The sequence below is a fragment of the Echinops telfairi genome, unplaced genomic scaffold, assembly GCF_000313985.2.
Source record: "Echinops telfairi isolate 266 unplaced genomic scaffold, ASM31398v2 ScPeMD7_2;HRSCAF=8, whole genome shotgun sequence".
Lineage (NCBI taxonomy): Eukaryota > Metazoa > Chordata > Mammalia > Afrosoricida > Tenrecidae > Echinops > Echinops telfairi.
Window position 1 is genome coordinate 25,338,931 of NW_022103898.1, and position 11,893 is coordinate 25,350,823.

Sequence of the window (11,893 nt, forward strand, 5' to 3'; positions counted from 1 at the left end):
GGGGGTGGCCGGGAGAGAAAAGGGAGAGTGGGTGGGTGAGTAGCTAGAAATGATGGCACTCATCACACTCCCAGCATCATGGCAGAAGGGAGGAAGCCTAGGGCTCAGTGGGACTGTGTTGCGCTGGAAGTGAGTGGTGGTGTCCACTCCGTCTTCTGCACACACCTCAGCAACTGCTGTGACTGAGCATTTCTCTTCTCAGAAGATTAGCTGTCAAGAACAAAGAACGTATGCTCTGCTTTCCTTTTTATCTGAGCAGATTCCAACGTCCAGCAGCCCTGTAGGGCAGACTAGAACCGCCCCGTGTCCATCTAGTGTTGCAGCAAAACAGTTCTCAATTGGGCCTCCTTGTCCATTAATTTTTTTTGCACAGAACAGTTATCGATATTATCTTTTTAACTTTTTGTGAGTTAGGTGAAGGTTACAGAGCCGATCCTAGTTTTATATCTAGTGATCGCTACCTATTGTATTATCCACCGCTTCCCCCTGCCCCAGTGCAGTCATACTTGTGCCTAACATGATACATTCAAGACACACACAAAGGAAAACACACCAACCCCACTTATGTCTTATGTTTTATAAATGAACAAGACACAGATATTTGATGCATACATACATAGAGGAACTAATGATTGCAGACCTTGTCTCTGCATCTGATCATGTGGCCCTAACTGAGCCTTAGAATGCCTGTCAGGGCGACTCAAACCTTCATTCCTGAAGGGTCTGGATCTTTAGTACCAATGTCAGGATGTGGTTGCTCTAGGTCACTATTCACTTTATCCACAGGACATGATAGTACTAAAGCATCTGGATTCCAAACATAGTCTTTACCTCCATTATGTAATACCAGGTTCCCTTTGCTATCAGGACCAGTTGCACCATTCAGTACACTAACACCCTTCTTTATTTGTTGATCCTGAGGCATGAGTAGCCCCAAATGGACAGGAGGCATTATTAACTTCCAGTTCAATGGGATCAGTGCTGTGGGAATATTCCTCCCTTTGGAACTAGGTCTTCCAATATTGAAGAGCATAGGGCCACTAGGAGCAAGAGTGAGTGGAGCCATTCCCATCCCTTGATTCCATCCCATGAATCCTGGCTATTTGAGACACTGCACCCTTCATCAGCCGCTACATACACAGCCTCCTGGAGAACATTTCCTTAACCCTGCAAGGTATTGCCCCCTAGCTGGTGCTGTACTTGTGTCTTTAGAAATCCATTCCATTGTTTTGTCAAGGCATTTGCTTCGGGGTGGTGAGGAACATACATGGTAAGACCAGTGGATCCCATGATCATAGGTTCATTGCTGCGTTTCATTTTCTATGAAGTGAGTCCCTTGATCTGAAGCAATGCTGTTCAGGTTACCATGCTAATGGATAAGGCATTTTTTCAAGTCCACAAATGGTAGTTTGGGCAGAAGCATTGTGTGCAGGGAAGGCAAGTCTCCGGAGTTGGTATCTCTTCCTGTAAGAACAAAACTCTGCCCTTCCCCTGAAGGGGAAGTAGTTTTAGGTCATCAACTTGCTACCAGGTTGCTAGTTGATCTTCCTGAGGAATGATCCCCTATCTTGGATTTCTTTGGTCTCTGCTGCTGGCAAATTGAGCACTCAGCAATGGCAGTGGCCGATTTAGCCATGGTGAATGGAAGCCCATGTTGCTAAGCCTACACATAAACTTCATCCCTGCCATCCATCCCCTCCATACCACTGGGCAATGACACTTGTGGCTCGATTGTAACCTCTTCCTCTGCAGAGGCAGTCCTTTGGTGAGCATTCGCATGAGACACAAATATCTTCACTTTTTGGCCACTTTTTCTGTTGGTGGTGATATTAGGATATTAACTTTGCTACGTCATACCCTGGACTAGCAATGTCTCTTTACAAATAGTGGCTAGAGATATCCATACCAGCAGAGGCAGCATTTTCAGTACCTTTAGGCCTAATCCGGCTTGAGAACCAATTTAGAAAAACTCATCTTTATGATTTTATTTTTGTAGAACCACTGCTGGTACAAATTGTATTCGGCTGAGTTCTATAGGGAAGCAAAACTAGGGCACTTATAAATGGATACTACTACAGGGTTTATATTGAGAAAGGAATATATAACAGGAAAGTATCCCACCTAGCCCCATAGAGACCTACTCTGGGGTTAGATGTTGTGCTGAAGGTTCTTCCTGACTTACATGGCTACCGGGCCCATGAGCCAAAGAAGCAGGATGCAAAGGGGGTGTGGTGCAGCAGGGCCAGGGAGCAAGGCTTGGTAATGTGAGGCTTGGTGGGACCTGGGGGCGGGGTGGGACATGGCATGGCGTGTGGCGTGGAGATGCACCATGAGGTGGTGAACAACTTGGTCCTCCAAGAAGGGGAGAAGACAAACCCATTCATTCTCCAGACTCCTATTTAGGCCACATCCCCAATGAGACGTCACCAGGCTGCAACTTACTTGATAGGCTGGATTCCACCCATACCTCACAGGAGGGAGCCAAATTGGCACAAGAGTACTAAGCATGACACCTTCTGAACGGTATGGCTTGGCTGACTGATGCCCTTTTGATCTTAAATGATTATTTTAACCCAGAAGTGCAGTCCCAAAACTGGAAGGTAAGGCCACCCCACCATTCTTTATCTGACCAGTACACCTCGTGATTTTGTCCTTTCTACCTTCTCCTCTCACTGGCCCAGACCCCCTGATAGCGTCCCTCCCGAGCAGGTGGTAGTGGTGTCTCGGCACCATCGCGTGCTTTTTATTTCGCGGTGTATCCATCAGGCTGCCATAACTAACACCTCAGAATCTCAACAGCTTAAAAAGAACGCCGTTTTTATTGTTTTGATATTATTTTACAGAGAAGCACCAGCAGTAGGCTTAGCAGAAAATGCTCATTGTGAGGAAATAAGATTCAGATTGGGAGTATCAGATCAAAAGTATAAGGAAGGCACTCTTTTTTTTAAATAATGTTTTTACTTCACTGTAGTTTAAGATATTTTGCATATATGGAAAGTGAATTTCTATTTAAGATGGGGATAAAGATTTTTCTTTTTTAAAAATTATTATTAATTGGGAGTTAATACATATATAGTTATCTAGTTCAGTTACATCAAGCAGAATTGTACAATTGCTGCCATAATCAGTTTTCAACCATTCACTTTCTTCTTGGACTCCTTGACATTGTCTCCCTTTTACCACCCCCACAACCACCACTGTACCTCCCCTCACCCCCCCAAACCCTTATTCTACTTGCTGTCCTTATAGGTTCATCAGTGCTGCGTTTCATATACCGAAACACAGAAAAACACATAACACAACTTCGTGAGGGTGACCACCAATGACATAACACCTCTGAGATACACCCTTATGTGAACAAACTAAAACAAACGTAAAATACAGGAAGGCACTCTTAAAGCAGAGATAGTGAAAGCGGGTTAACAGGCAATGTATTTTTGTTGGGCAATCTTTGGATAAAGCATCACAGAATTCAATTTCAGGAATCATGCATTGATCTACAAAGTGGTCAGTTCTAAAGAATCTAAATCATTGGGATCTGGACTGAGTTGTCTCCTAAAGGTCATTATACATCCCTCTCATGCTGGTTTCCCAGGAGATAGAATAAGAGCACATGAAGGGTGTCTGGGTCAGGCACTGGTAAAAGAAGAGTCAGTAAGGGCATGCCATACACATGTCAAGGAACATTTGCAAACCTAATCATCAAAGAATTTGTTTTGAGGGAAGTTTCCTCTTCTTGAGATGAAGCCAACCTCTTAGCAGCTAGCTCAGCACAGCCTGTTGATGATTTGGGGTATTTACACTCCCTCCTTCTGATCATTATCACTTTAAGCTTGGTGATTGTTTCTTCAGCTTAGACATCTAATTTTAAGAGTGACCATTTATCATTGATTCTGTCTCATTGATTTATTGGCTACTTACCTTCAAATCTTCACTATAGTTTTACACTCCTGAGTTGGGTCCTAGTGGATAAAAGAGCAACAATATAGTAAGCAGCAACATAAACGTAATGTGTAGGTGATATAGTAAGCAGCAACATAAACGTAATGTGTAGGTGATACAGACAGTGATAGGTATTTCTTCCAGAAGGCCCTACTTAAAAACCATTCTTGGAATAGCTCACGTAAACCTGAAGTAGGAACAAGAGAGTTAATTTCATCTAATGTGTATGACATGTTTTGGGCGATATTGTTAGATTCATTAGCAAGATAAAGTAGCACTCAACTTAATTATATCCCAAGTTCCTCCTTAAGCAGCAGCGAAGGCATCTGAAGCCATTTTAAGGGCACATGTCCTCATTGGGGCATTTTCAGCATGCAGGGCCAGAATACTATTAGCACTGTCATTCCAGGCCAGTTGAACAATTTATTTAGAGTTTTAATGTATGCTGTAACATCTCACAGGAGCCCTGGTGGTGTACTGGTTATGAATTAAGCTGCGATCTTTAAGATAGATCCTCAGTTCAAAACCACTATCCACTCCGAAGGGAAAAGATGGGCGTTCTACTCCTGTAAAGAGTTACAGTCTCAAGCTCACAGGAGCAGTTCTACCCTATTGTGTAGGGGCGCTATGAGTTGGCATTGCTGCAATGGCAGTGGGTTTTATAACATTTTCTAACCTCCTGGGGGGTGGCCACTGAGATGTTCCTGGGGGCTGCCGCTACCTACACTTTATCCTAGATTATAGGCTGTAGTCCAAATGGTTTTAATTGAAAAGAGGGAGGTTGCCTAAATCAGTTTGAGAACCTATGCTCTAATCCCTATAGAGGGGGCAAATACAGTATCCAAACGGGTCGCAGTGAAAAGCAGAATGGATCCACCTGGCTCAAAGGAAGGGGTGTCTGTAGCAAGCCCTGAGGTGCACAGGACATGGCCTGGAGCCCACATAAACCCTACGGCACACTTTTCTAACCATCCAGGAGGGCAGCAAGGCCAGGGGTTTGAATTACAGATTCGTTGTTGCCATTGAGAAGTAATCAGAATATGCTAGGCAGTCAGTACCACACCAGTGAAACTCATGTGCGGGGACAAGCAGTTGGAGGTACCCTTTCCACCTTACAGACGCTTATCTAGAAGCTGTTGTTTAGTTAAAACTTTGTCAATTGACTCCCCTCTGATGCATGCTGGACCTGATCTGGTTTTCGACATTCTCTCTATTTTTTGTTTTATTTTTTATAATCAGGTGTATCTCAGGTGTTACGTCATTGGAAGTCACCCTCATGAAGTTGTTTTTCTGTGTTTTGGTATGTGAAACCCAGGCTTGATGATGAACGTATAGGGGACAGCAAATAGAATAATGGATTTTTGTTTGTGTGTGTGGTTGTTTGGGGGGGGGGTATTAAAAGGAGACGACATCAAGGAGTCCAGGAAAAAAAAGAATGTTTGGAAACTGATTGTGGTAGCAATTGTACAATTTTGCTGGATGTGATTAAACTATGGAATGATAAATGTATTAACTCCCACTTGATAATTGTAGTATTAAGTTAGATTTGGAGGGGAGGTGTGAGGGGCTAGCCCCCACTGCTACTACTACCCACGGGTTCAGTAAGCACAATTGTACGGTTGAGATATATAAGTATTATATTAAAGTTATCGAGAGCATGAGAGATATTACAATAACGTAGTCAGACACATTACATGGTAGCATTGCTCACCTCAGCCCAGCTTGGTGGTCCACGTGGAGAGAGGGGGAAGGAAAGAAGGGAGAGAGGACAGGAGAGGAGTGGGGGAAGAGAAGGGAGCCAGAGAGCGAGGTCAGAGAGCCATCTATATTGCTGACCCAGGCCTATACCTTTTAGGGGACGTGCCAGCCCACTAATTACAGGTAAAGACATACATCGCAGGAAGGGGGTTGCACTATAGGTTATACAGCAATAAGAGGGGGTGGTGTAGGGACATACACGCAATAGGAAGAGGAGGGATTGGGGGTATACATGTTACAAGATGGGTGGATCCTAGATTTAGGATGACAGCTTAACTTTGACCTGTTCCCTGGATCTCCAAAGGAACCATTATCAGTAGGGTGTAAACTCCGCCTACAGGAGCCTGTCCATTGTTCCCAGAGGCAGGGAGCTGGGCTCACTGCAGTTTGATTGCCCTCAGGGGGGCGGGGGTGGGGGTGGGTGGGGGTGAAATGCCTGTGCATCTGACCTCCCCCCACAGATAATAAAATTTTAAAAATAAAGAAGCTGTTGTTTGGTGTAATTCTGCTCTTTCGAGTAATGAGGGACGATGGCCGTACAAATTTGTTCAGTAACTGCTGGACCGGACCAGCGTGTCTGCTATTGCTGTTTCTAGGAGCATTTTACTCGACTATGGTATGGTTTACAGAGAAAGTATATCCTTCACCCAGGCTCATTCAGCATATGTCTGGGCTACAAGTAAGAATTATCTAGAATTGTGAATAAATGTAGTGCAAGAGAGACCCAATTTTGCCTTTGCAGTGGGGAGACCCACCAGGCCAGAAGATCCAGCAATTTGTCCAACTTAATGGCTGAAAACACATAAACCCATTGAATAGAACCATTGCTTTCCAAGGAGGATATTGAGGAGTTAGCAGAGTAAAACACAGCGACAAAGAGGTTTCTTTCATTGAGGCCCGAAGAAAGAGAAGAGAAAACCCGTACTCATTCACTGCCATGGAGTCGATTCTGACCGACCTGTTGATTTGGACTGTGAGACCATCAGTTCAAAACCACCAGCCCCTCCAAGGGAGAATGATGAGGCTTTCTACTCCTGTGAAGATTTACAACCCTAGAGCCACAGGGGCAGTTCTACTCTGTCCTCAGGAGAGAAGAAAGGAAAAGGCAGGACAGCCTTTTTTCAACTTCTTCAAATAGAACACGTGGTTCTATCCTCATGCTGCGACCCTTTCACACAGGTCCTCATGTTGTGGTGACCCCCAACCACAACATTCTTTTTGTTGCTACTTTATAACTGTCATTTTGCTACTGTTCTGAATTGGGCGATCCCTGTGAAAGGGTCTTTCGGCCCCCAAAGGGTCGCGACGCACAGTTGAGAACTGCTGGTTTAGCGCCTTAGCTGTTGGGTGCTTTGGGTCATCCTTGGCAGAGGTCACTGGGAACTTCACTTGTCCAAGGCTTCAGTGCAGCTTTTTTTTTTTAAGTCATTTTATTGGGGGCACTTACAGCCTTTATAACATTCCATACATCACTTGTATGTACCAAGCTTATCTGTACATGTTGCCAACATCATTTCCAAAGCATTTTCTACTTGAGCCCTTGGTATAAGTTCCTCTTTTTTCCCCACCCTCCCCCACCTCTCACCCATGTGAGTCTTTGATCATTATATATTGTTATTATTATTTCGTATCTTACACTGTCCGTTGGCTCCCTTCACCCACATTTCTGTTATTTGCCCCTTTTGGGGAAGGGAGCTATATATCCAACCTTGTGAGGGGTTCCCCCTTCCTCCCCCTTCCCTGACTATCCCCCTAGCCTCATGATCTCACTACTCCCACTACTGTGCCTGAGGGGTTCATCTGTCCTGAACCCCATGTGGTTGAAAGCTCTTATCTGTACCAGTGTGTGTTCTCTGGTCTAGCCAGATTTGTAAGGTAGAGCTGGGTCATGATAGTGGGGTGTGGAAGCATTCAGGAACTAGAGGAATGATGTGTGATTTGTCGGTGCTATATTACACCTTAGTGAATCATCCCCTCATAATCTTTCTGTCAATCGTTCTCGTCAAAGTAATGTTGGCTACAGAGGAGCAGAAGGACCAGGATCCCTTTGGGGAGAGCTATCGCTTCCTTAAGGAGTTTGTTCACTTCCAGTGGGTTTTTAAACCATTTCCTTCAAGGACATATTTTAGAAGCTTCAGAATGCCAATCAAAATAAGCATCCAATGATTTCTGCCCCATGCAGTGCCCCCAAACCACTTCTTCATGTAAAAGTAATAATGAGGCCCAGGGTTAGTGGTGCCATCTAGTGGCTAGTAGATGGTATTCCTCCCCATCATTGCTTGATGAGAGTGGCAGAAAATCTTAAACCTCTAAACTTCTTTGCATCTCTCTTCCAGTTATTTGTCTTAGAAAAATTTCTCTTTATTGCATTTAAGATTACAAACCAGCCTTATAAATGAATGCCAGTATAAGAATAATAGGCTTAGCAATCCTCCCCTTTACTTGAAAAGTTATGAAATTGCAATAGAGATCATTAAAAACAACGCTACAAATATCTAAATCTTTTTTTTAAGAACTTAGAAGTCCCTGTCACAATTTCTAAAATGTCTTGCTATACTTTTCTTTTTGCCATTTTCCTTCATGTATCAATCACACCTTGAGAGGTATTTATTTTATTTTATTGATACCCTAATGACTAGTATTAGAACAAAGTTGTATTTTGTTTGCTTTGTCTGCAAATGGGAATTTGCAGCAATCCTTTTTTGTTTATGTAATAGTTCAGGAACCTATCAGCAGGAGAGTGAAACGTGGTCCAGCAAGCCCGGCCCCTGCTTTGCTCTTCAGCCAATTTGGGGATCTTCTCATTCAAAGCTCGATCAGAGACATCCTCAATTATTTGTTGTTCTAAACATGCTGAGCTATCTCCGACTTGCCTGTAGCACATGCCCTGGCACTGCTAAGGCCTTGTCTCTTCCAGGGTCTACTTCTAGAGCTCAACTCAGCTAACTCTACCTCTAGCAAGCCTTCCTTGACCTTGGCCGCCCACCAAGTGAGCCTGCTGCCCACGTACCCACCTCACTGTATTGGTAGTTGAGCTTCCCTGCCTGCCCACTCCTCATCCATCTCAGGCCAGCCAGCTGTACAATATCGACGAATGACAGAACCCAGCCAGGTTTTGACCATGCAAATCTGAGTTATCTTCCACTTAGGCACTTACCACCTGGGACAGGGCTCGAGTAGAAAGAAAATGTTTTGAGAATGATGACGACAACATATGTACAAATGTGTTTAATACAATTGATCAATTGACATATGGAATGTTATAAGAGCCCCCAATAAAATGATTTATTTTTTAAAAAAAGAAAAGAATTACAGTCTCGGCAACTCACAGGGGCAGTTCTACCCTGTTCTATAGGGTCACGATGAGTTGGGATTGACTTGATGGCAGTGAGTTTGTGTTTTTATATATTTATATAAACTTACTTAGAGATCAAAGATCAAACTGGGAATTTAATGACACCTCTTCCCCGAAGGGGGTCCCAGGGTGGCACAAGCAGTTTGCACTCACTCAGCCACGAGCCTAAAAGCAGTTCAAACCTGTTCTGAGTCCCCCCTGAAGAGAAGCCTGGCAGTCTGAAGCCCAGAAAACTCCCAGGAGCCGTTCTGCACTGTTCCCCGAGGGGGGGCCGGGGCCTGGGTGGGGGGAACCACAACCGCAGATCGACTTAACGCAATGGGTTTAGTGCACTGTTTGTTTCCTTTCACCCCGTTGGGGGGCTCAGGTTTTCTCTCTGTAACCCTCACGTTATGTTATAGTTGCAGTTATATTCCGAGGCAAGCGTAGCGCTTCTGAAATTGAATAACCCCAAGGGTTTCCAAGAACTGAACAAACAGACGAAGAAGAACATGACCATCGATGGAAAGGAGCTGACCATAAGTCCGGCCTATTTATTATGGGACCTGAGTGCCATCAGCCAGGTGAGGGCAGCAGAGGATGTTGAATATGGCGGAGTCACAGGATGAGGGAGAAGAAGAACTGTGCTGGGGTGAGCAGAGTGGAACTCGTCCAACTTCCCAGCCACTGGTTTCTGAGTCCAGGGAGTCCCTGACTTACTGCGCGGTTCCCTTGGGAAGACTCCATCCAAAGTTGATCTGACATAAGTCGAACCGCTCTTTTTAGTTTTCATTCTTTGTGTCCCTTGTCAATAACTTTACAAATTCAACCTTTATTTCTCTTTGGGTGTTGCAAATATTACATATGAATTTACAGATATATTTTAATATTGTATGTAGCATATATCACTAATGACAAGATGCCCCCAGCCCCAAGCCAAAAAAGAAAAGATGACCTTAGTGTGGCTTGTCGTATCTAATTCAAGTCAGAGAATATACCTGCATTAGCCAAGCTACAGAATTCAGGAGTCCAAGAGCCGTTTCTACGGTGTACTAAAGACAGCTGTGTCTATGATTCCCCCTCACAAACACACACAAATGTGTGGAATCCTTCCCATTCTTTGTCCAAGTAGGACTCAGTCCATAGAAGTCTGCCAGAGCTCAAGGTGAAGAATGTGATCATTATCGTGGACACTGAACTGTGCGTATAGAAGTCATCGAATTGATGTGTGGTCCACTGGGCATACACTGAACAACAAAGCCCCCAAGGCCCCTGCAAGTAGAGAGCACAGAGGGGAAACAGGAAGAGGAGGAGGTTTGGCCTAAGGAATGTTTTACTTGATACCTGAATGCTTTTCTCAGTCGAAGCAGGACGAAGATGTGTCTGCCAGCCGCTTTGAAGATAACGAAGAGCTAAGATACTCCCTGCGATCTATCGAGAGGCATGCACCGTGGGTTCGGAATATTTTCATTGTTACAAATGGACAGATCCCATCGTGGCTGAACCTGGATAATCCTCGAGTAACGATAGTAACACACCAGGTACACGACTTTATAAGTGTGGCAAGGCCGTGGTCCCCTTTCCACTCTTGGATTGTGGTTCAGGGAGATCTTTCATCCATTTCCCCTGCCTTCCTTCCCTCCAGGTCCTTTCTTTCCCGCTTCCTTTCTCATCCATTCCTTCCTTCGGAGAGCAAACCAAAAGCACCTCACGTGTTCGCTCTGTTTCTCTCTCTCGTTAAAAGGATGTGTTTCAGAATTTGAGCCACTTGCCCACCTTCAGCTCACCTGCCATTGAAAGCCACATTCATCGCATTGAAGGGCTGTCACAGAAATTTATCTACCTAAATGATGACGTCATGTTTGGGAAGGATGTCTGGCCAGATGATTTTTACAGCCACTCCAAAGGCCAGAAGGTAAGTAAGTACCTAAGAGGAAGGGCTGTCTGGTCTGGGAAGCATGTAGAAGTTACCGAAGGGAAGCCAGTGCGTTTTCAGTCCTGTCTTCAGATTTCAGCAGTAAGTGTTACTGTCCTGCTAAGCGAGTTAGCAGTCAGGGAAGAAGAAAGCGACAGGAGGAGATTTGCTTCCTGACCCTCCAAGACACCCAGCATCCAGCCTTCCCTGGCCCTCTCGCAGCCACAGCCGAAGGCAGGCAGGGCACTGTGAGAAACAACATCCGAGCCAAGTGACTGGACCAGGAGGAAAGCGGTCTAGTGTTGTGAAGACATGGCGACATTTTGTTTTAGACAGCCACCTTACTCTGGTTTTGCGTGAGACAGGGTGGAGAAGTGGCCAAGGGCAGAGGGCAGGGGACAGCTGCCCAGGGCACCACTTCCTACTTCTTGGTCTCTGAGTGCCTGCATTTGTTGGTGGCCTGCTGGGGGAAAAATGAGTCTCTACCCCCTACCCACCCCGTCCCCCAACCAGTCCCATACCCTAATAGCACAGTTGGAAAGATTTAGTGAGAAATTAGAGATTTATCACCATAAGCCTGTAAGTTACACAGCTATTAACTGTAAGTGCTAACTAAGGAAGTGACATAGGGCCCATGGCTGACCTCTTCCAGCCACACAAAGGGGAAGGAGAGTCTAACTCTACATCTGCCCAAGGGTGATTTCTGTGAGGCAAAGCTCAGACAGGCCTCTGCCCTCCAACTTTCTTTTTTTTGGGGGGGGTAGTTAGTTCAAAGACTGTTTGTTGGCCTTTAGGAGTGTTTTCTGGTCAAGTCTGACAGGGCGCCAAGCTGTGGCCCCAAAGTCTATTTTTGGTATTCCCTAGGAACTTAGTTGCTCTGTTCCCCTTGCTGTTCTGTTGCACGCCTTTAGTATTTTGCCTCGGTGTGGTGGGATCAGATGGGG

The 11,893-nt window shown here is 45.0% G+C and overlaps 1 protein-coding gene across 1 annotated transcript in view; it reads left to right on the forward strand.

Moving 5' to 3' along the window:
- GNPTAB (N-acetylglucosamine-1-phosphate transferase subunits alpha and beta) overlaps window positions 1-11,893 on the forward strand; it is a 94,443-nt gene that overhangs the window by 26,983 nt on the left and 55,567 nt on the right. The window contains exons 7-9 of the mRNA XM_013004058.2: window positions 9,457-9,618; window positions 10,396-10,575; window positions 10,779-10,949. Coding sequence (XP_012859512.2) covers window positions 9,457-9,618; window positions 10,396-10,575; window positions 10,779-10,949 — 513 coding nt within the window. The remainder of the gene's footprint in view (window positions 1-9,456; window positions 9,619-10,395; window positions 10,576-10,778; window positions 10,950-11,893) is intronic.